Source organism: Mytilus trossulus, chromosome 7, assembly GCF_036588685.1.
Source record: "Mytilus trossulus isolate FHL-02 chromosome 7, PNRI_Mtr1.1.1.hap1, whole genome shotgun sequence".
NCBI lineage: Eukaryota > Metazoa > Mollusca > Bivalvia > Mytilida > Mytilidae > Mytilus > Mytilus trossulus.
In genome coordinates this window covers 42,899,699-42,925,744 of record NC_086379.1, presented here as the reverse complement: position 1 = coordinate 42,925,744, position 26,046 = coordinate 42,899,699, and the positions used below count along the sequence as shown (strand labels likewise).

The window sequence follows — 26,046 nt, the reverse complement described above, 5'->3', positions numbered from 1 at the left end:
TTTCAAGAAACCACATGACACAGAAATTAATTAACAGCTATAGGTCTCCCAAATATTCTTTATTGTACAACAGCTTTGAAAAATAAAGGGTATAATATTTTACCTTTGTCTGTCCATCCATTCATCCGTCAGTCCATCAATCAATCTGTCCGTCCGTCCATCCCATGAATATTTTTCGTCACATTTTTCTCAGGAACTACAATACATGAATTTCTGAAATTTGGTTTCAAGGTTTATACAAGTCTGCTATACCGTGTGATGCGTTTTCAGATTCATCCCTCAACAACTTCCTATTTTACGAACACTTACATATTATTACACTTGCGGCAGGGGTATCATCAGTTAGCAGTAGCTCGCAGTTTCACTTGTTTTATATATTTTTGCTCATTTCCCCCTTTCTTTTTGACAACTATTAACTTTTTTGTCCCAACTAGACCCCCTTTACTGTTTCATCCTTATTTTTTGGGGTTATTATGATCTTAAAAACTTGAAGTCTAGTATTGCTGTACTAAGGTACATGTAAAAATGACACTTTTTGGTAGTAAAGTTTTAATTTATAACCTTTTCTATTGCGTTGTACTTGCAATAAAATACCTTCAGAAAATGTTTATCCATGGTGATATTGGCCCTTCGTCTTAAATGATTTATGTTTTTTACTTCTAAAACCCTTGGGCGTACACGGCAAGGCAATAAAAAAAACCTCGATATTGACACAGAAGTCGGTTTAATATGTTTAATAGGGAATAAAATAAACGTTTTAAAATCGGTTGAAAGTTATATGTGTACAGGGGCAGAATTATTTGAAAAGTCTAATGACAATCACTTTTCATGCCCAACCTACGATGGACATTATGTTTTCTGGTCTGTGCCTCCGTTCGTCTGTTCGTTCGTCCCACCTCAGTTTAAAGTTTTTGGTCAAGGTATTTTTTGATGAAGCTGAAGTCCAATCAACTTGAAACATAGTATACTTGTAGCTTCTGATATGATATTTCTAATTTTAACGCCAAATTAGTCTTTTGACCCCAATTTCACAGTCTACTGAAAATAGAAAATAAAAGTGGGAGTTTCAGGTTAAAGCTTTTGGTCAAGGTAGTTTTTAATGAAGTTAAATACCAAACAACTAGAAACTTAGTACACCTGTTCCATATGGTATGATCTTTCAAATTTGTATGCCAAATTATATTTTTTATCCAATTTCACGGTCCATTGAACATGGAAAATAATAATGCGAGTGGGGCATCCGTGACTATGGGCACATTCTTGTTTAAAATGTTTTGAATGATCATGGGTGTGTGTGATAACTTTGTCTCTGTAGGATCTTTACTTCTGCAGTGGTCTTCTAGATTTTTTCATTTAAAAAACCCAAACAAATAGCAATTGAAAACTCGATTGAACGTGACCAGTTTTGAATCAAATCTAATAATGTTAATCGATGGCATCGGAATATCCCCCCCCCCCCCCCCCATACAGTTATTTATTATTAAAATAAGGAGATTAATTCAAAATTCGAATGCTGAGTTCTTGAATATGCTTTTGAAACCAACTCTGCTTAACCAAATACTTTCCCATATAAGAGTTATCTTCCCGATCAATTCCTTTGAGACCGCAACTTAACAACAGAGGTGAATCAAAATAAACATTCACCATATGACATTTAGGCAACAGTTGGACAAGTAGTCATAACGTATAGTAACTATTTATTCATTAATTTTTAAAATTGATTTTGAATAAATAAAAATCGACCAATATATGACATGTAAACCAAAGTTCTTCGGAGTATAAATACAAGACATTTAAAGACAGCAAAAATCAATGACATAGTTCGTAAACATGTGGCGATATTGAATTAGTTTAAACAATTTTCACAATTTCTCCTTAACGATATTTCGTGATTACCCCCCACTTAATTTGATCATTAACGCGATTAATCGGTACTAGAACGTAATAACAGGATGGTGAACTTTTGACACTCCATTAAATTGTTATAAGCTTCCGTAAATTGACATCTTAATTAATTTCAAAATCAATGACAACACATTACAATAGTATTTATTGTTCGTAACAATATAGTACGAGTTATGGGTAACAGGAATTTGCCGATATTCCAATCCATTAAGCAGATCCGATGTGCATCATAAAAATGAATTTTAACATCGATAACATACTGTAACCTTTAATTTATACCGTGTTAAAAGTAAAACACAAAGGCTGCGAGAATTGCAAAATGAGAGAGAACGGGTGCATTGTCCAGCGACGAATAGTACATGCGTTTCAGAACATCAAAATGTGAAAGAACTTGAACAATGCTACACATGTATGTACTTGTCCGATATGCTGAGCCGGATTTCTAATGTGCTTAATGCACGAGAAAACCGTTCACAGTAAGACATGTCCCAATTGTTCCTAAACAGTTTATTTTGACTTCGAGTTGTTCAGATACTACTCCTAATGTCTTATGCTTAGCAGTGACGCAGCAAATATCAATATTCAAGTCTTTACTTTGACCCGGCCGGTTAACGAACCCATTTACCTAACGCACACGTTGTGGTCGCGCTAAAACGAAAACTCCTTAGTAGCTTAATTATCACAAATCAGTTACAGATGCATAATCATTCACTGCCATGTAACTTGATTTTTTGGGGGAGAATCAAGAACCACTACACAGTGTATAATTCTGAATTTCGTTTACAAATAGATGTTTACATGTAAAAGTGAAACTTGTGATAATTCAAAAAGACCCTTAATCAATCAGTATTGGTTAACTGATTACTAGCTTATCAAATGCTGTTTTTATGGTTTTGGCTGAAGGATCAGCACCCAAACCGTATAACAAGATCTTACTTTTCTCTATTATTGAAAAGTCATTAGTCAACACAAAGACCGTAATTAACAACTTAACATCGACCCATATAATTTCTCAATGGACAGACATGTTTTATAGACAATCAAAGTCATTCCTTATTTGGAACGTGAAGCAGAGTTTATTAATCTATGGAATCAACTCTTGCGTTAGTAATCATCATGAAAATCTATGTTTACATAATAGTTTCAAAACAACTACACAATAAACAAACTGAAAATTCGTAATTACGATGCGAGTCATTACAATCACGAGATAGTTTTTGAGAACTAAGACCTGTCAATGATAAGACTATGAAAAGTCAAGAGAGAACATTTTCCCGCCAAAATTTCAATGACTTATATCTCGAAAACAAGCACATTGACCTATATATTTTTTGTCCCTTTCGGTTCCTTTATTAATCCCCAATCAATATATACTAGTGGTATGAAAAGCTTGGTATTTTGAAACTGTGTAGCAAACTTCCTTAATTTACATTAGCCAACTGGTTTAAGTGGGTATAATACATTCTTTTGAATGAATCTTAAAGTTTTTAAACCACCCATCATCGAGATTTATAATTTAGCAAGTGGTTAACAGTTTGTCTCAAATACACCAAAAAATCAGTCTTAATCACATTTGACACACTTTGGGAGATTCAACAATCTAAAATTAGAAGTAAGGGAACGAAGTCTACCGAGGAGTGCCGATAATTGTCTAGACTGTTTATAAAGATCTAATTCATAACAAGACGGAATTTCGACCTTACTTATGGTATACTAACATAATTTATCAAACATTTACAATCATGATGTACCACATTTAAACTAGTTTGTAAATTAAATTATCTGTCTATTCAATACACCATTTATTTATACCCGATGATATATATGGGAAACCTTTGAAGTTCTTTATCTGATTCCGACCATCCGCAAAAAGTTTCATAATATCATGTCCTTGATATAGAACGTTGCATCATAATTGACAAGAAATCTTTCAAAAGATTGAATATCATATTACCTAATTTTTTTATTCTATTTTTCAGATTATAGAAGATCCTAACTTGAAAGTATTCAATGATAGACGAAATACAATGATAAATGCCTGCAGTAGTAATGAAAGTTATACAGCTAAGAATTCCGAAGGCACTCTTAGGAGCCATTTTGTAATAGACAGAAACCATAAATTTATATATTGTGCAATGGAAAAAATAGGTTCGACGTTCTGGAGACGACTTTTTCAGGTAATAATACACCAAATAGAAATTAAAGATAAAAATGATATGGATGAACATAAAAGATATGCATAACAACAATATAAGGAAAATACACAACAAACAAGCGATAAAAAGCACAAAATATCTTTTGAAAGAATTCAACAAGATACCAAATAGGAAACTATAAATTGCAATCAGTTTAGAAAAGTCATGACGATCCGAGTTCTCCTAATATATCGAAAGTAAACAACCAACACAAAACCAACATTTAGATTATATAAAAGACAATGCAACTATCAGTAAGATTCTCGACTTTTGACAAGTAAATACATATACATATTGGGTGGAGACGAATTAGTTTTAAACATACCAACCCTTTCCATTTATAACCCATTATCATTGGATTAACTCCGAAAGAAGAATCGAAAGAAAGATAACAGGAAAATCATTTGAATCCATAATGATATCGATATATCAAAAGACTACACAACTTATCAACCATAGTGATTTAAAAAATGATTGCGATTGTTGAAAGCAAGCTTGGAGTTTTCCTTCTGTACAAACTTTAGACCATTGACTGGTTATAAAAATCTCATCTTGTTTAAATCTAGCCTATAGTATGGACGAACACATTTGTGCTAGAATGATGACTACAACATAATTTAATAATTTAATTTTGGATGTAACGCGTATTCTGATTTGGAATTAAATGATAAGAAATGGCTATTATTTCCTCTGTCTATTCGAATAACATAAAAATGTGGTGCTTTAAACTACGCGAGATATTCATTGTGCACCACATTTATTATTTTATTTCTTCATAAACAGAAAAAAATATTACAGTCATTCCTTAAATACACAGAATAACTTGTTTGTGTTAATATATGAATAAAACATTCTATGCTACAATTTATTCCAACAGTCCCTGTTAAGGAAAGGTAACTGGGATAACATATGGAAATTTTAAGATTCACATACATAATGGTTTGCTTTTTTTTAAATTGTTATTTGGATGGAGAGTTGTCTCATTGGCACTCACACCACATCTTCCTATATCTATCATATATTCGACCAACTCAGTTATATTAATAATAATTTCGTGTATTTACAGATTATTTCTGGTTCTTCGAAGAAAAAGAGTCCATTCGATATTTCTCCAGGTGCAGCCCTTGGAGGGCATCAAGAAACTTTCAAATCATTATCATTTGACGATATTCATTCAGCTCTAGGTTCATCGAAAAAGTTTATAATTGTAAGAGATCCTTACGCACGTCTGTACTCAGGATATATGGACAAACTTTTCTCAGCGAATCTTATGTTCTGGGAGAGCATAGGAAAATTTGGTGTGGAAAAATTTCGAGATAAACCGTCAAATATAAGTAAAAAGTGTGGACACGATTTGACGTTTACAGAATTCATTAAATATTTCATTCATTCTGAAACTTATAACAAAAGACGAGATGGACATTTTCTGCCAATGTACGACCATTGCCGTCCGTGTGAAATTAAATACGATATCATAGCCAAAATGGAATCCATGTCTAAAGATACATTAAGCGTGCTGAAGATATTAAATATGACAGAACTGCATAATACTCTTGCACAACAATTTACCGAAGATACTCGGGACGATTCGTTCATTGACCAAACAAAAATATTATTTGGATCTTTTGCAAGAACTAAAAATTGTTTAAGTATTTATGAAAACCAAAAGCGAATGTGGACGAAATTTAAATCAAGAGGCTTAATCAGTAAATATGCAGAGTTTCCATTTCAAGAAAGTGAAAGTGTAAGTTTAACGAAGGAAAAATATATAAAAGCTTTACAACAAGCTGTTAAAGAATCGAATGACAAAGTTAAATCTAGACAATATCGAAATGATTATTTACATGATGCTTTTATGTCAGTGCCAAAAGACGTTCTAAGACGGTTACATGCTATATTACGGACGGATTGTCTGATATTCGGATATGATTGTGATAGTCATCTGTGGGTGAAGAATGCTTTCCATTGATACCATCTCAGTAGTTCATGAATCATTTTGTTTTTATAAATAAATTGTTAAAGAGGGTATTTTAATAATGATTTAGTTTTCTAGGAGTTTTGCAAACATAAAAACACTTTTTTAACATGCTTTTTTAGTATTACCATTGACAATATCTACATATTTGGTTTTATTCATCGGTAAGTTTCAGCAGAATTTTACATTTGCATGCTTATTCAATCTCTGTGTTTGATCTGCTCGTGTGTTTAAAAATTATCGTTTTTTAAAACTCACACTGAATTTTGTCCTTTTATCAAAAAGATAGAGTCGTTACCCGCTTTTAAAATTTACAAATGCATTTTTTAAAGCCTTTCCCTCTTTACATGTACAGCAAAAATCATTTCGAAGATGCATTTATACTTAAAAGAGTGGTGGAAGATAATTGAGGAAAAGTCAAACTCAGAGATCGAAAATAAACTGACAACTTAATGTACAAATACTAATAATACAATGAGTGACATAATCTGTTTTTTTTAAGACGATGTATCATTGACGTAAACAACCCTAAATTTCCTTTTTTTATTATTCATCGGTATGACCATTTGTTTACATTAATACCTATTATGTATGTTAGTTTTTTTACACATCGTTGTCAATATAATGGAATTTGATGCGACTGTGAAACAAGGGAGAGGTTATATTAAACCAGGTTCAATCCACCATCTGAAAATGCCTTAACCATGTCAGGAATATGACACATTCTTTTGATGCGTTTGATTTTTTAATTTTGCCATTTGATAAGGTACTTTCCGTTTTGAAATTTCGTCGGAGTTCAGTATTTTTGTGATTTTACTTTTTAGTTTGTGAACTATGTTGTGGTATTTGTTTCAAATAAAACAACACCAACATTCGGTTGTAAACGTATTTCTAAATGTTTATGTTTTATGATTGCAAAAATACTGTTGATGTAGAACTTATATTGAAGGGTTTACCAGTCCATTTTTCAGTTTTCAGTTATCTCCCCTTATCCGATATATAAAATTGAATTAATCATAGCCATTATTCAAACTTCACACAACGTACTGGGGAAAAGAAAACATCTGTAGATTACCATTTGTCACGTATCACGTGTATAACAGTTCTACTGCTTTACGTCGTGAGATGTTTCCAATGTTACATGTAAAACTAGCAATGGCCAAATAGAATTGCATGATTTGTCTATCTTAAAAAAACTATTTAAAAGAAGGCAACATAAGATAAGATTAAATCACAAAGTCTAGCCTTTATATAACGATTTTAAAGCTATCAGCACCCCACAATACTGTAAATATCTGCGAGAGTATTTGTTTCAGCATGAAACCAATTTATTCCAAGCGGGAGTGCTCCGATATAAATAGAAATACCAGTACAGAACAAAACGTTGGTTTCTTTCCCCCTAACTTATATTCCCTTTAAATAAATGTTCGTTGTTAAAATAAAGTACAAAGAACTTCTGAAGGATTTGCCTTCAACTGCAATTATAATGTATGGTTACGGTCATACCCGCTGCAGGTTTGTGCACCTGTCATTGTTGATTCACGGACCTGTCGTTCAGCAGTTATCGTTTGTTGATGTGGTTCATTGGTATTTTCCCGTTTGGAAATATAATTTAGATCGTTGGTTTTCCTGTTCGAATTGTGTACAATACTAAGTTGTGGTCCCTTATAGCTTGCTGGTTGGCCTTGATCAAAGCTCTGTGTAAAAGGCCGTACTTTGACCCATGTTTGTTATTATCAGGTTGGGACCAACCCTCCCTCAGACAAGGGCCTTGAAGGGGTCATTTTACCATGTTTACTGTTGTAGAAAAGAAAATAGAAATACTAAGGATTTGTACAGTGCTACTATACAAAACCTTTGACAACTTAGAATTTTTTACTCAAAAAGAGGAGAAATACATTATATTTTAAACAACTTTTCTAAAGGAGGGATGGGTCCATTTATTTTGAATAATATTAAACTGTTAAAGTAAATGTGTTAACATGGTTAAAGTCCAGGAATATAACAAAATTCTTGGACATGTTTTGACCATTTAATACCAAATATTATAGTTCTTTGGGAAAATATTAGCCCTTTTGGACTTGGAAGTGTTTTTACAAAAAAAATATATTATAACTTATTTTGACCCCTCATAAAAGGGATATTCATAACATGAAGGGTTGTTCTGAACCTGATTATGACTTGGATGGAGAATTGTCTCATTGTCAGTCACACATACATAGACCAGATTTAATTATTCAATTATTTCTTGTTGAACAGGGAAAAAATACTTGATAAATTAAAGAAATGTCAAGGTACAAGTGATAAATCAAGTTTTAATATAGTCAAAACCTACTTTTTTATGTTTACAAAAAAAAAATTATAATCGCTCGCCTTTACTTTTTAAGCTTCGCCTAAAAAATTTGCAAATTAAATATTTTTTTATTAAAATTTTCAAATCGCTCGCTCGCCCCAATTTTTGGAGTCCAAAAATCCGTAGAACAAGAAATTAAATTGGTGTGGCCTTACTTAGTATTTTTTTGGTAAACTGTTTGTCTTTTTGTCGATTTTCTTTTTGACCATGTCATTTTCCGTCTTTCCATTTAATTACGGTTTTTGCTTCCGTAGTATATCATGCCACTTTCGGAGGTAGCCAACTTGGTTTTGTGAGTTCTTTTTGGTTTGTTTACTATTTTGTTATTATTTCTCCACAACGGCTGCTTTCAGGTACAGTTTGGTAAGCTTGGCAGCCCGCTAGCCTCGATCGTGGAGTACTGGTAGATGAGTCTTGGATGTAGTGCTAAAGATGACAGGAAGCGTTACCAGGACCAAAGCCGCGAGGCAGTGAAATGAAGTTCAATCATCTAACACCTAGGATACAGCACTCGGACGTTTATCGGCATAACACTCCCTCATCTACAATGGGTTGTGGAGTGCATGTTAACGCGGAAATACGCCAACTACAACGTTTACTGTACAGCGTTGAATTGGTTTCTGTCATCTAAAGTAGTCAGTCGTTGATCATCTTAAAGTAAACTCTCATCGAAGATAGCGGATAAAGGAGAGCTGGCCCAAAACGACCGTTCAGCTGTAATGACTGGTCGTGACTGGTAATGATATTGAATGAGTATCATTGACACTCATATCAAATCTTCTTATATCTAAAAATAATAGTAATTGCACTAACAACGCGCGCACGAATAAGAGTAACAGGTAGAATTTTCAGAAATACTGCATTTATTCAAATCATTGACAACAAATGTTGAATATTAATATACATTTCCATTACACTGTAAAGCCAACCCATTCCAATTTACAACTCAACATAACAACACTATAAACTGTATGATTAGTTTGTGATTATTGTATGTGTTAATAATTTGCATACATGATAATAGTGATGCATAAACTTTAGTTTAATTCAAACGAACTTGTTTTGTCTGATAATGTTGCAAATATGGGCTTGATTTAGGAAAACAATGATGTAAAAATAAAAAACTAATCTTTCAACAAAAATAAAGCCATTAATAAGTACACATTGTCCCTTCCGTAGAAACTGAAATACTGGATTAATATTTTTATTATTTGAAAATAGTTTAATCCAAAATGTTAAATAAATTTTCATGAGTTCTCTATCTCTGCATTCTTATTAAATACATATAATTGGAGGAGTTGCTTACAGGTATCTTTTTTTCAAACAGATAGTTAACAAATTAACTGGAATGTACCGATACCCGTAAAATTTTAAGCAAATGTACCATGTATAAAAATAGAGTTAGACATTTTGATTTTTTAAGACAGTATAGTTTAAATAAAAACTAAAATGCAACATTATCAAAACTATGCGATCGGAAAGAAAAGGAGGTTAAAAAGTTAGTGGCATTTTTTTCATATTCTTTTCACAATTATTTCTATTTTTGGTTTTTAAATGGTGTGAATAGATAGTCAAAGAAACTGAAGAGCAATGGTCAATAATAAACTTATTGTTCACACTAAGTCCATTGATAAATGATGAAAATTGGATTTAAAATTATCGAAATTAAGTAAACGAAAAGCAGAAATGCTTGAACGTTTTTAAATGAGTGAAGTTCAAACTAGTTCAAATTAAAAAAAAAAATCCTTATATCATTTTTTCGAATTTTTCACATGGAAAATGTAATTTAGGAAGAGACTACACGTAAGTCAATGGTCTACACGTGAGTCAATACTCGCGTTGTAATTAAAGCCATGACCAGTTATTAGAAATATTTATAGTAATAACATTAACTGTATATCCATCATATGATCACTACCAGAAAAGGAAACAAATTCCTTAAATCTAATAATTTTTAAAAGAACTTATCATCTACATACCCGTTTCTATTAAGTCACACTATTCATGAAACTAATATCACAATATTTTATCAGACATTATACAAACAAGTTTTGACAGTAATAAATATGGTTACATGTATGCAGAATATAATGTCTGCACTTTTTGTACCCAATTTGTGACCTTATTTCGAAAATGATGAACGCACATTTGATAAATAATGGCACTCTTCTTTACTTTGGCTGCTGTTAAGGCTTGACAGGCATTTGATTTTATAAATTGTAGTTTTTAATTCATAAAGCAGTTACCCTAGCCAAGTAGTATACACCAAGATAAATAATATATATTTATGTCTTAATCTTAAGACAAATACATTTATTTACATTACATTTAATGATCATTATTTAAATATATACACAAGTTTTATTGTATACGCTGTTTGGCATTGTGTAACAGGAAGCAAAAATTTGACCAAATATTAAAATGTTAGAAAGCTATCAATAAAACCGTTTTAACTTTGGGTCATAATTGACTTCCTTTTGCACCATCAATGTACGGTGATTGCGCAAAGAATGTACAATTTAAGGCTACAATTTATCATATATATTTTGATACAAGTTTAATATACAATTAACAAAGGTTTGTATCATACAAAAGGAAATGCTGATTATGATACAAGTAATATGTATATACAGTTACACATGACAATACTTACGTGTTCTTTTTTTCCTTGAGATTTATTTTGAAAAAAGTCATATGACCTATTCAATGCAATTACTTAGTAACAGAAACCACGGATATCAAGCATATTGTATACATTTTACATATTCAGATAATATATAAGAATATTTACACAGATACATATTTGTTTGAAGTTCATTGCATAATTATATATAGGTTATAATGTATATATGGACTCCATCACAGAAAAGCATGACTAGATCAATTAAACAATTTCATTATGTACACATCACAATATAAATTTATTCACACAACCGTTTGTTCCGCTTTTGGACTGACTAGACCTTCATTAATAAAAGGGTTTTTACTTCTATTGTCAATCAGTAAAGACGCCATCTCTGAAGTTTCACTTTGTTCACGTTTTGACAACGTAGAGTCTGAAAATCTAGTGTTTGTATCAATAGGGTTAGTTAATGCTGGCGTAAGATATGAACTTCCACTGTTCCTATTGTCCATAGGTGTGGGTTCGGAATGTACAGGTAAAGGCCGACTACCAAGTATAGAAATCCCTGAAAAAAACCCAAATACTATTAATTATAAAAGCATAACTATAGAGAAAAATGCAAATAGACCAACATAAAATACATAGAAAATTAACCTAAGACAGGATAATATGAACCGCACTATGAAACTGCGTTGATAGCAGATTCTCCAGAAGGTTTATTATACCGTGCTCAAGTGTCACCCAACGTATTGCTCAAGGTAAGTACATATTCGATTCAAACATAAGATGATGTTTCGATCGAACAAAATGGAACGTGATTATGGCATACAAATGGAACATATCCTGTAATACCGATATTGCATAACGCACAACGTCAAAATGGCTTTCTGAAAACTTTATTTTTTTAAAAAATTTTTTGTACTTGACGGTTTATAATATAATAACCAACAGAAAATATTTCATGGAATACAAACATAACTAGACGCGATGAATCCGACATCGATAAAAAAAAAAGCTCTTGATCAGCTCTGGTACTGTTCAAACTACACGGACGGAGAATTTGGAAATAAAAATAGAATATATCAATAAGTCATAGTTATCTGAAAGTCATTCACTGTGGCAAACAACTATTGCTGACAACAGCATACATTTCTTTTCGTGTTGTAATAGTCATATAAGCTATCAATGATATGTCTTTGGCATAATGATAGGGTTCTACTTTCTGAAAAGAGAATAGAGCGGAAATTTGGGTAAATCCTACTTTTTATCAATCAATCTTATTAACGGTTACAGAAATGTAAAATACACCTAAAAAATTGCTAACATTAAAAAAATTACTCACCCGATACTGACGGAGCATATCGACTGCCAAAAAGGTCTGATGTATCATCTTCAAAACCACCCGTCAGTTCTAGATACTCCTGTAAAGGTTTTTACATACTTAATCAAATGAGCTGTTTACGATTCATACACTAAGTTATAGCATTGTTTCATAATTGCGATTGGTTTAATGGAGAAGCCTCTCATGGTGAACAATATTATGTGATGAATGTGAATAGCGTATCGGGCCATAGCAGTGTAAGCACAATACTTTAAATGGTTTCATATAATTGCATATGATTTATCTACGTAGAGGCAGTATCTTAAATGTACCGTAATTGTTTGCGACTGACACAAGTTAAAGAAGACCATTTTGAATTTTCAATAGGAAGAGTGTGTACATCAAAAAAACCGAAAGCAATAAAAAAAAACTAAGTCGACGGAAGAGAGACAACTGTGTCAAAAAACAAAAGGATGACTATACAAATAAACAATCATAAATATATTCTTGAAATAAAACATTTAGCAGTATTAAAACATTAACAAGGGTTGACCATATGTGTTCTCTCAAATTTTGCACCGAAAGTGTTGCGGCGATAATTTTAATCTCCCATACAACCATTATTAGCACCTCGACCCGGTAAGTCTTTATATAAACAATATGTATGCTTAGCAAAATAAACAGAAATATATTGAATGAATTAACTACAGCATTGTACGCGTAATTTTTAAAATGATTCTGATATTGTAGATACTTTATATATGTATTAAATAATACCGTTCTTTGCTGCAACATTCTATCAAATATATCTGCAAGTTTTGAAAATGTTGGTCTATCCTGTGGGTCTGTTTTCCAACATTTTTGCATCACAGCATATCTACAATCAATACATTTAATTTTTATTACATCTATATTCTTGGACTGCACAATTTGAGTTTTTACAGTTATTACATTGGCGCAAACAAATGGTATAACGTTTGCGTGACTTAACATTAATGTTTTACCTTTTATCAGATAGAGTTCTGATAAAGCGTATTTTAATTTAAGTAGTAAACCTAACTTCTCATTCACGATAGTTATTTTCACAATTGTGCTCATTGTTTTCGTGGAAGCAAATCTTTGCATTCGCGATCAGTTCTTACCGATATATGCATATTTATTTTTTTATAGCTACATGGAAAGTATATCGAATATCTAGAATGTTTCCCTTTATGTGTCTCTGTAATAGTTAACTCTGTCTTGAATGTCATTTTCAACTTGTCATTTCAATTTTGTTAATATTATTTTTTTTTCAAATTCATCTTTTCGACAGTTAATTGTGTTTTGTAGTGCAAACATTTGACAATTCGCGGAAACGTTATGCTGTCCAAAACAATGCCAAACTCGGACAACCTGTCATTATTTAATACTACATGTATAACGTTCATATTCGTAGTTCACTATTTTTGTTGTTTTACTGTTTTATTCATTTAATTAGATGTACAATTTTATTCGTTATTTTTCTGAAAATTGTTTCAGTCAACACATCATTCAAATAGAGGTACAATTTGTATTTTATTTTTCTTTCTGAAAAAAATCAGCCAACACATCAGTGTTACTTTTTCCAAATACAAGACTTCCATTTAAAACAGTCAAATTACCTTGACGCCATTTCACCTTGTGTTTATTTCAGAAACTCAAAACTATTCTGTCGCAAAACATGTTGTTTTGACACGTTTGCAGCTTTATAACTTGACAATTGTCTTTTTAGAATACAAATCAGCAATCCTAACAAATCTAATGAGACATATTTTTAAACCTAAATTGAATTGATGGTGCCATTAAATTGAAAAATTAGCAATTTTATATAGGATTGTTTCTATTTTATTTCTGGAAGTTATTTAAAACACATTACATTATCTTAGAATGGGTCTATTTGTAAAGATGTTCACATTTTAGAAGACAAAAACGTGTTTGCTGATTAAAATGCAATTAGAATACTAAAATACAATCTTTTGTTACAAAAATAAAGGAATAGGATTGGTTTTCCTTTAAATGCAATTTCATATTCTGGTTTTTATTTGACAATGACATGAAAATTAGAAAAAATCCTTTTAATTTACATTTGCTTTACATTCAAAATACTTTCATATTCTTTCAGCTAATGTTTTTAACCTGGTTGTCTCTTCTGAATCGATCAGATTAGAACAACGGTTAACTGCTATGCCTAATTTAACTTACAGCTCATCAGAACAATTTTCAGGTCTGTCCATGCGATAACCTGCTAATAATAGGTTATAAAGACGCTCTGGTGGTACACCAGGATATGGTGGTGCCCCTAAAATAAATAGCAAAACAAACCGTTTAATTATACGAATGATAATTTCGTATGTGAAATGTGTGATATTTATCCATAAATATATAATTTCTGTTGCAAAAAAAATCAGTTAACAAGATGTAATATTTTTGAAGTAGATTTAATCAATTTTTAAACTTAACATTTCATCTTTACTTTGTTTATGATTATACTTCCTAGATTTAATATTGCCAGAATCGCTTAGATCGCCTGTTGCTACAGCAAAAATATGTAATACCATGGATATATAATATTTAGCACATGTGTATGTGTCAGACAACTAGTCTTCAGAACATAATAATTTGTAGTCCAGCATTAATTTCACTGGATATTGTTTGAAATCGAACTTGTTAAGTTTTCGTGTTTAATGTATATTGGAACCATAACTCATCTGGAAGCCTCTTCAGTTGTATTGCGTTCGTTTGATATGTTTTAGCTTTAATTTCACTTACCGAGAGTAACAACTTCCCATAAAACAATACCAAAGGACCATCTAGAATTGAAAAAAACCCAAACGATTACAATAGGTTAATACATATCAACGCCTATGGCATCAATTATAAAATTTCAGTATTAAGTACTGGTATTTTGTTATTTACTGTTCGTTTTACTTTTAATAATACCATCTTGTGCAGAACAAACTGACTTTCATCTAAGGGTGCGACTGCTTTTCTTTCTTTCGCTTCATTTGAAAAGTTTCTACTATTTATTAGGGTTTTGTTCCTTTTAAATAATCTCTGTTAAAATGAAATTCAGTACCGATTATTTATACGTTGGTGTTCCTTGTGGTTTGTGTCTGAATTGCACACTATCTTAAGCTAAACAAACTCATTTTCATTCATACACATGACTGTTATTTTTACTTTCGTAAATTATACTGCCTTTCATTATAGATGTTTCTATTTCATTCCTCTTTAATTATCTTGTCCGTGCTTTTTCGATTTACAGTTCATGATTTAATTTGATATCTTACAAAAAAGAAGATGTGGTATTATTGCCAATGAGACAACTGTCCACAAAAGACCAAAATGACACAAACATTAACAACTATAGGTCACCGTACGTCCTTAAACAATTAGCAAAGCCCATGCCACATAGTCAGCTATAAAAGGCCCCGATAAGACAATGTAAAACAATTTGAACGAGAAAACTAACAGTCTTATTTATGTAAAAAAATAATGAACTAAAAACAAATATGTAACACATAAACAAACGACAACCACTGAATTACAGGCTCCTGACTTGGGACAGGCACATACATAAATAATGTGGCGGGGTTAAATATATTAGCGGGATCCCAACCCTCCCCCTAACCTGGGACACTGGTATAACAGTACAACATAAGAACGAACTGTAAAAATCAGTTGAAAAAGGCTTAGCTCATCAGATCGATAAAAAATCCAAGTGGACGTGGCCGGGTACTTATACATCCCGACAAAAAAAAAGACACAATGAACAGATCTGAGAGTACTCGCAGTTATCTGACAGCTAGTTCAAAGCCACTAACAACTAATAAAAAAATCATACATCTAAGACTAAACTGTTTTGATGTGTTATCCTCGGTTTTAGTTTGTTTCCAGATTTGTTATCGCTAAATCGGAGAGTGACTTTTGAACAGCGCTAAACATCTGTTGCCTTTATTTTTAATGATGACTGGTATATACTTACACATCACTTTGTGTGGTATATATCTGTGCATATAGTGACTCAGGTGCTAACCATTTTACTGGAATTCTTCCCTAAAATAATTTTAAAAAGAGAATCTAAAATTACTCTTTTTGATATATCACATCTGAATACACACATTACTTGAAATGAATATAATACACTGATTTGATTCAATAATAAAACGAAAGAAACATTTATGATACATACTAGTATTGTAATCGATTTTATATAAACATAAGCGCATAACATTTTTTTTAACATAAACTTGTGTATTGCTTCACGTCGCTTCAACAAAAAAGGCATTACACGGCGATTTTAGTTTTGAAGTCAGCATTTTGTGAACGTTGTGTTTACTTCTAAGAATCATACATCGTTATTTTGTTGTTTTTTGTATTATTGCTCTAATACATAATACATTAAAACATATACTGTAAACCAACTTATTTTCGCGAGCGATGTATTTTCGCGAGTAGAAAAATAACACGAATATAAATCGTCACGAATATGTTAAACTAGGATCTTAACTACATCAAGTAGATAAAAAAAATCGCAAAATTAAGTAGCCGCGAAGTAGACTAGAAATTGTAAAACGCGAAATAAAGTATCCGCGAAAATAAGTTGGTTTACAGTATACAGCTGTACGCTCTATTAAAACGATGAAAAGTTAAATGTAATTACCTTGCTCTGTTTAAGATATGTGTCTGCCTCATAAACATCTCTAGTTAAACCAAAGTCTGATATCTTTAACACCTTGCCAGAACCAACTAGAACATTTCGAGCTGCTAAATCTCTGTGTACAAGCTTGAATAAAAGAATATACATTTAATGTCTTATAATCTGAAAAAAATTAATGTATTGCTAAATTATTGATTCCATACTTAATATACAATTTTCATTTTCCAAATAAACAGAATTATGCACTTTTTATTCTAAACACAGGAAACATAACCGATACTACTATTCAATTGTTAGTTAACATTATTTCGACTACCAAAATATTTTATTAATGTCGATGAGCAAATTCAGAAAAAACAGATTGAACACAATTACAAAACATGTAGAATAATTGCTATATACGCACAAATCAATTTTCAAATTATCAAAATAAATATAATCTCTGACTTACTTTGATTTCGCTCAGATATTTCATTCCCTTTGCAATTTGCCAACCAAAGGAAAGCAAGTCCCGAATTGTGAGAAGTTCGGGTGGTTCTTTTGGATTTGATATATGTTTTGATGGTTTATACCGCTGATTAACATAACCATTTTCTTCAAGTCTAGAATTTCGTAAGTAACTTAGTAAAGATCCATGTTCACAATACTCCACTATCAGATATGTTGGACCTGTTTTAAAAAAAACAACACTACAGCTGTTATCTTATGTAAGCAAGTTAAATGTTTGGTTTGCTTGCTAGCTTTGACACGAATATCAATAGTGTAGTCATTGTTTGGTTTTTTTTTTATAAATTTCCTGTCTACAAAACTTTGAACATTTTGAAAAAGATAAGGATTTGGTTATCCCATGCATAAATTACCGTAGCCGTATTTGGCACAATTTTTTTGGAAATTTAGATCCTCAATGCTCTTCATTTTTGTATTTGTTTCGCATTATAAATATGTTGATTTGAGCGTCACTGAAGAGTCTTTGTAGACGAAACGCGTGTCTGGCGTACTAAATTATAATAATGGTACCTTTGATAACTATTTTATTCTAATAATGTTTGCTTAAGCATTGCATCATGATTGATACCTGCAATCAATTTAAAAAGACAGAGTTTAACCTTTATATATCATATCTAAAGTAAACAGGTTTAACTCCGCCGACTAATATTGCATTTCCTTCACCTTTTAATTTACCCTGCACCGGTTTGCCCTATTATCTTTTTCGAGTTTGCATAAAATTAAATTATACTAAAGGAAAACCATTCAATCTTGAAATGTTTATGCAGATCTACTATGTTTAAAAAAAGTCATCAAATATGTTTACAATTTAGAAATTTTGACTATTGTCGAGTATCCGATAATCGTATATTGATGGTGTAACGTTGTTATGTAATCATGCTTCCGATTCACTGTGTTTGTATCCTGTTATTAGTGAATTACTCACCATTCTGAGTGCATGCACCCAGTAATCGTATTACATTAGGATGTTGAACATCTTTCAGTAAATTAAACTCCGACCATAATGCTTGTTGTTCAACCCCAGAGGCACAATCTAAAACATTTAAAAACTTACATTATATTATTTTTTTTAAATGCATTAATTTGCCCACTCGGGGAAATAAATATAAATAGGAAATATTTATTATGACATAATAATGAGAATGTTAGAATCCAACTGTAGCAGAGTGTTCAATTTAGTGTTGATCTATTAAGAATATGTTATTTGCAAAGAAAGAAAACAGATCCATTAAAACGTTTAATCCCGCTGCAAATGTTTGCACCTGTCCTAAGTCAGGAATCTGATGTACAGTAGTTGTCGTTTGTTTATGTAATATATACGTGTTTCTCGTTTCTCGTTTTGTTTACATAGATTAGACCGTTGGTTTTCTCGTTTGAATGGTTTTACACTAGTAATTTTGTGGCCCTTTATAGCTTGTTGTTCGGTGTGAGCCAAGGCTCCGTGTTGAAGACCGTACTTTAACCTATAATGGATTACTTTTTAAATTGTTATTTGGATGAAGAGTTGTCTCATTGGCACTCACACCACATCTTCCTATATCTATGAAGATATAAACAGGCAAAAAGATTATGATTTATTATACAAATTCGTATATTTTCATTTGGTTTAAATTAATTTGTTTAAGCGTATAAGTAAATGTTTACTTTTGAGCATTTTTACTGCTACTTCAGTATAATTTTGTTTTCCGTCTAAGTTGTAGGCTTTTGCTTTGACAACTTTCCCGAATTCTCCTTCACCAAGAGTTGTGTCTAATTGTAGATGTTCCCTCTCAAATTCCCACTTTGCATCTTCTGGGGACTGCAATAGAAATACAAAAAAAATCTAAATATTGATATGGAATATAAAAATTTGCAGCAATATAAAACAAGGCCTTAGGAATAATGTGTTACAAAAATTAAATTTTTCCTGTTATTGTCAACATTGTATTTATCCAGTCAACTGCGTACCTTCATCTTATCACACATTAGTGTTGGAAACAATAACTAAAAGTTACATTTCATATAATTTGAATACTTACAAAATGACAATATATTTGTCAAAAGGAAGCATTATCTCGACAAAAGGTAATATTTGCTTCCTTCAGATTTATGAATACAAAAAACACACCTTTATTGTGAGTTGGAAGAATAAATTCCTATTGTTATCTACACGAAAAAATGAGAAAAAAGCAGACCATTCTTCCACTCTTTTAATGGTTTAAAGGTGTAAAGAAAAAAGTCAGTAACCTATTTTTTCACAGTTTCCACGTCGTTACACCGAATCATATCATATTTTCAGACATTTGATGTGATTAAAAACACGCATCATGTCATTAAACAACAGAAATTTGGTTTATGTCATAGAATCAGGTGTTCATTCAAAATTTAAAAAACTTTATAAAAAGAGCACGAAAAGTGAGAGTAAACTCCTTGGATAATACATTATGAATATATGACATCTGTGTACAGAGAAACACTTTAAATTATCCTCTGGTTTCAATAGCACATATTCAACATAGCCATAGGGCGTTTGCATCGATCTAGAGCAAATGTCCGATTTATAGAAAATATCATATAGCTTTTTCGAATAACATATCCATTTTAACCCAAGACACCAATATAATTACAATAGCTCGGTTTAGCTGTATTTGGCAAAATTATTTGGAACTTTTGGTCCTCAATGCGTTTCACATTCGTTTCTATTTGGCTATTTTACTTTTTGATTCCAGCGTCTCTGATGACTCTTTTGATAGACGAAAAGCGGGTCTGGATTTCAAATTGTATTCATAGAATCAACGATTTGCACTTTCTTTTTAAATATTTTTTAAAAAGGAACAATTGACATATTGATCAAGAACAAAAAACGTAATATGTTAAAAATATTACCACGCTGCTATTGTACGACTCTTTGTAATATGGACCGTACTGTGGGGAGGAGTGTTGTGTCCTGTAATCTCTATCGTCAAAATAGTCCGATGGTATTACAGACATTGATGCAACACTTCCGACATGCTTTAGTGTTTTATTCCTCTGACATTTAAATCTTCTGGTCTTCCACACAAGAACAAACAAACATGCAAGCGCACTGATGCATCCGCATATCGTTGCTATTGTAATTTTACAGTCTATATCACAGATAGTATGATCACTGTTATTAAGCTTGTCTGCAAAATATTAACAAGATTTTTGTCATTATATGAATGTTATAATAATAAATGTATCTAGTAATAAGATGGAAATGTTGTTATAAAAACCTAAGACGTTAGAATAGTGAATGAAAGGTAAATAAAGTAGAGTCCGTTTAACTTTATCTTGAAAAGATATAATATATATTTTATTAATTTCTTATAATTTGTTTTGAGTAAAATGATGGAGCAAGATTTGCTAAAATGGACGTTTGATATACTCGTGCAATGGTTTTTAATTCCAGAAATCACCAATCACATTATCATCTGTTCGTGTATGTATTCGTTTTGGATTTTTAAACTTATACTGAACAAATCAAAAGTTTTAAATGTATATTCTTTTATTTTATCGTATATAAAATACTTAATGTTATGTACAACAAACTAGATAGAAAATAAATTATACAAGACTGCCGAAGCTGTCATAGAAATACCTACCATCTAAAACTGGATCAACCCTAACATTTTCTATGGTTTGGTTCCTATCTTTTGTACTACTATTATGTCCGCCAGGTTTGTATATGACCGAAAGTGGTGTAGTTGACTTGAAAGGAGCGGGTTCAAAGCAAGAACATTTCCCGTTATAATCACACCAACATGGTCCAGTAGCTTGTAGAATACCTCTGCCTGTCTGGGGATCCTGCTTTACGATCCCAATAGTTTCAGCTATAAAATAAAACTATATCATAATTGAAATCAAACAAATTGAATACACCTAAAATCTTAAGTGACATCACTAGATATTAACAATTTTTGTTTTGAATGCATTTTAAATGCATTATGTTGGTTTGTTTTGTTCACACATTGTTGTCAATATAATGAAATTTGATGCGACTCTCATACAAGTGATAGGTTAAGCTAGCTTTGAAACCATATTTTATCCACCATGTTCTACATAAGAAAATGTCTGTACCAAGTCAGGAATGTGATAGTTGTTTTCCATTCGAGTGATGCGAATGAGCTTTTGATTTTTGCTATTTGATTAGGGACTTTCCATTTTCAATTTCCCTGAGAGCTCAGTTTTTTGTGGTTTTGCTTTCCAAGTAGCTCTAGTAAATGTTTGCGATTATACTTGTCGAGAATAAGAACGATATTTATCTTCTCATTTGTATAAATCTTTATTCGATATAATTGGTTGTACATAAATCACATGTTTCCGGACTCGCCTAGAAAACTGAAGAACATTTAGTCCAAACGTTCACAATCTCTCTTATATTTAGTTATATATTCCAAACTAATAAAATCTTTAGAATATACATCAACGATATTATGACAATTTTCTACAAAAGCTTTCATTATTTTCAAATTGTTTTCCTATATTTCTTTGACTAATTATAGTATTTCAGAGAATTCAAGTCGATAACTAGCAATGATATTGTATGGTACTTTTCTAATTATTTTGGTCACGTCTTTAATTCATAGATTAAAAAAACTAAACAATAACGAAAAGCTTACTTACTTGTACAATCTTGTGGACACAATAAATGAAATGCCCTTTCTAAGGGGTCACAGACTTGATCAGGACACGTATGTAAATTTGGAGAACATGTTGAATATTTAGATTCAAGGCCACTTCCATCATTTCCTTGACGCCAGACACATTTCCCATTTGGTGCACCAAGGCCACAACCAGTTTCACAATATTGTTTATACATAAATCGAGAACAAGACTCATCTATAAAAAATATTTTATCATGTATGAAATTGATAAATAACGTTAAACGGTGTCTGTATCATTTCCAAATTGTTTTCATATAATTGGTTTGTGTTTTTAACAACTATGACTTAAATAGCTTTAAAAAACTAATAACAATTTCGAACAGTTTTTTTTTGAAGTTCTAGACAATACCAAGTTGTCCAATTTTCCCTGTCCTCATGGGTCATCACTATGCCGGGATTTTCAATGTTTGAGTAGAAAAGTTGGTGTCAATAGAGAGAGAGAAATTATTTTAGTTTTTAATGTTTAGATAACCAGAGTAGATTTCCGTACAAGTGAGTTTTTGTCAATTCAGTACGAAACCGATGTTTTACCTCTCTGCTGCAAAGTTGATTGTGTTATCGATTGAAAGTCATTTTTGGGGCATACAACCTTTAACAAGTAGTTTGTCAACTTTGTTAATTCAATCAAAGAACTTGTTGGTGCTCTTGTTTGTTTCCCTTTACAAATTTTAATACATAATATATAACTTGAATTTTCAAAAATTTTGGAATTTTACATGATAAAATAAATATGCTTTCATGGCAAAAACATATAGTTTAAATAGAAGCTTTACTTACTACAAGGCTTGTCGGTCTTCAAGACATGGTATTGTCCTATTACAGAGATAAACAAATCTGTTTGGAAGTTATCCGGATGCGAGATAACAGTGACTTTAACACCAATATCACTCTGTCGTAACGTATCCGCATTAGAAACATAGACTATACCACTTGTTATATCAAAGGCATGTTTTGGTGGATTCATTACATATACAGTCTTATTAATGTGTTCAGGAAACTTGTACACCTGCAATGAACACATGTTTATTATAATTAACCGGAAATGATTTGTGTATATGTACAACAAATAACAGTTCGCTGTAATATAGTTTTGAATTAAACTGACTAATGTCTTCAAAAAGGATCAAATTGTTTTGTATTAAACATATCAAAATCACACTGTGTCTTGTGAATCCAACCTCTCGCGAAACCCAAAAATCATCTTTTATAACTAGTGTATTATTTGATTAAATTTTTAATATTATTTTTTAAGGTATTTCATTTAATTTATCATGTTGCTAATCGAGGATTATTGACTCCAAAAAGGAAATAGATTTTCCCATGCATGTTGATGTTTAAGTGAAAGTAAAAAGGATAAATAATTACGTAACAAGTAATTGACTTGATGAAATATTAGTATGTGCACAGTTCAGATGGTCAAATAAGCTTTAAAAACAATTGCAAGTGTTAAACATTTAAAGATCATCAAACTGGACAACAGAAATTAAAAAAAAAACAAGAATGTTTCCCAAGTACACGGACGGCCCACTCGCACTTTCATTTTCTATGTTCAATAGACCGTGAAATTTGGGTAAAAACTGCGGACGGACGAACAAACTGATGAACGAACGGACGGACCCACACACTAGAAAACATAATGCCCCTCTAATATCGTAGGTGGGGCATAGAAACAGTTTAAGGGATAAATAAACACATCATAGATACCAGGATTGCAATTTTATGTTTGCGCCAGAAGCGTGTTATCACGTTATCTCCACAAAAAAATTCATTTGTGACGTTCGAATAAAATATGTTATATGCAAAAAAGAGTACGAAGTTGAAGAGCATTGAGGACCAAGCATTCCTAAAAGTTTTTGCAAAATACAGCTAAGGTAATCTATTCCTGAGGTAGAAAATCATTACTATTTCAATATTCATAGTTTTGTTAACAGGTTTTTATAATTATGACCATATCATAAGAAGCCATGTCTACACAGAAGTGCAAAGTAAAAAATGATGTTTAAAATTTCCAAGAATGTACTACGTTGTTTTGTAAGTTTCAGGTATTGTCCGTTCATTCCGTTGGTTGTAGATGAATTGTTGTCTTATTGACTAGCATACATCTTCTTTTTTGTTAATTGTTATGACCTTTATTTCCTGGTTGTCTCGAGTACAGAAATATTTTATTGTTTTGACAGAAAATATCCATTTAAACTTTCTGAATGAATAACGGAATGTTCAAAATTTCTAATTAATATCTCTTTGACTGAAACTTATAAACAACAACACATATAATTCTGATGCAATAACTATGTTTTTCAACAACTGTACCTGAGTAAGCTGACTTGCACTCCTATTTATTCGCAGCTGTATCATTTTGCTATTATCGTTGACTGCATTTGTACCTTTCTGCCATCGTAACTCTAAAATTACCTATTAAAATAAATGATATATCCTATATTCAAACTCTATATTTGAATTATATATACAACTGCAGTTTTAATATGCCTGTGTGTCTCTTGTATTCTTCAGTACATTACATGTAACAGTATTAAACCGAAGTTCAAAACACATATGTTATTAACATTTTGGATATACAAAACAGGAGGGAAAATAAGATAACTGTAAAAATTATAAACGCGTGACTCAGGAAAAGCAAGACAAATCATGAATTGGAAGAAAAACTAAATCGATCAACACATTTCTATTGTTGTAGGATTTTGTCGTTCTTCGTCATAACGCTGATGTATGAGCTTTGCGTCATGTACTCGCACATGAAGACCAAATAATATAATCATGCATAATTTGTGTGTTCTTGTTGCAGTTTCTTAAGTACACAATATAGTGTGTTTATTTCACTTGTTGTTTTGGATTTAATTCTATTGTAATTTTTAGTTTATTAGGTTAAATATTTTATTGTAGTTGTTTTTATTTTCCTATTTGTTTTGTAATGTTTTGTTTTTAGTTCACTGATTTTAATTTCCTAATTAATGTTAAATGGTTATAGATAACACCGTTAGCTTTCCCGTTTGAATGGTTTAACACTAGTAATTATGGGGTCCTTTATAGCTTGTTGTTCGGTGTGAGCCAAGGTTTCGTGTTGAAGGCCTTACTTTGAGCTATAATGGTTTACTTTTTTAAATTGTTATTTGGATGAAGAGTTGTCTCATTGGCATTCAAACCACATCTTCTTTTATCTATATAAGAAGAGTAGTATGATAGCCAATGAGACATCTCTCCATTCAAGTCACAATTTTAAAAGTAAATAGTTATCAAAAGTACCAGGATTTTTAAACCATTATGTGTCAAAGTACGACCTTTACCACGGTGTATTGGCATACACCGAACAACAAGCTATACAGTGCCATAGAAATGGTTAGGTTAAAATATGTGTTTGTTTCATTGATCGGATTCGGGTTGGTTTTTATCAATTTGTTTTAAAAACAGGCACAAATACAAAACTTCTCTTGTTTTCTTTCAAAGGTTTTTCGATTCGCCGATGAATCTTATCTCATATAACGTTGAATCAATAACAAATATCATATACCGGGAATGACGTCAATATCAAAATCAATCAAACTCAGCACAACGTTTTTTATACTTGTTTTATTAACTTTTTTTCGATAACCATTAGCTTTTCCTGATAGCTCAACTTTCTTTCCGAATGATAATCGCATATGGAACTTACTCTATCAGATCTTGTCTCATTTGATGACAGCATATATCCTTCGTCGATAAAAGCAACATTACACGTGTAATCCTCCGGAAGTGGTACTTTAGGCCTGGTATTATTAATGTTAACGACTGGAATTAAAAGGGGACATTATCAGTAAGTCGATGTTAACT

General features: G+C 31.5%; 2 protein-coding genes across 2 annotated transcripts in view; one reads left to right on the top strand and one right to left on the bottom strand.

Moving 5' to 3' along the window:
• Nucleotides 1–3,846: 3,846 nt before the first annotated feature.
• Nucleotides 3,847–6,126, top strand: LOC134725107 (carbohydrate sulfotransferase 11-like). Its single transcript, XM_063588654.1, has 2 exons — nucleotides 3,847–4,082; nucleotides 5,167–6,126. The coding sequence occupies exons 1-2, from the start codon at nucleotides 3,933–3,935 to the stop codon at nucleotides 6,067–6,069; spliced, it is 1,053 nt and encodes a 350-aa protein (XP_063444724.1). The 5' UTR covers nucleotides 3,847–3,932; the 3' UTR covers nucleotides 6,070–6,126.
• Nucleotides 6,127–9,289: 3,163 nt separating this feature from the next.
• Nucleotides 9,290–26,046, bottom strand: part of LOC134725106 (proto-oncogene tyrosine-protein kinase receptor Ret-like) — a 67,254-nt gene continuing 50,497 nt past the window's right edge. The window contains exons 6-21 of the mRNA XM_063588653.1: nucleotides 25,889–26,004; nucleotides 24,532–24,633; nucleotides 22,999–23,227; nucleotides 22,181–22,396; nucleotides 21,160–21,387; nucleotides 20,423–20,700; nucleotides 19,202–19,355; nucleotides 18,483–18,590; nucleotides 17,502–17,719; nucleotides 17,054–17,176; nucleotides 16,376–16,446; nucleotides 15,160–15,200; nucleotides 14,593–14,689; nucleotides 13,150–13,249; nucleotides 12,394–12,472; nucleotides 9,290–11,616 (exon numbers count right to left, since the gene is read on the bottom strand). Coding sequence (XP_063444723.1) covers nucleotides 11,354–11,616; nucleotides 12,394–12,472; nucleotides 13,150–13,249; nucleotides 14,593–14,689; nucleotides 15,160–15,200; nucleotides 16,376–16,446; nucleotides 17,054–17,176; nucleotides 17,502–17,719; nucleotides 18,483–18,590; nucleotides 19,202–19,355; nucleotides 20,423–20,700; nucleotides 21,160–21,387; nucleotides 22,181–22,396; nucleotides 22,999–23,227; nucleotides 24,532–24,633; nucleotides 25,889–26,004 — 2,423 coding nt within the window. The 3' untranslated portion in view covers nucleotides 9,290–11,353. The remainder of the gene's footprint in view (nucleotides 11,617–12,393; nucleotides 12,473–13,149; nucleotides 13,250–14,592; nucleotides 14,690–15,159; nucleotides 15,201–16,375; nucleotides 16,447–17,053; nucleotides 17,177–17,501; nucleotides 17,720–18,482; nucleotides 18,591–19,201; nucleotides 19,356–20,422; nucleotides 20,701–21,159; nucleotides 21,388–22,180; nucleotides 22,397–22,998; nucleotides 23,228–24,531; nucleotides 24,634–25,888; nucleotides 26,005–26,046) is intronic.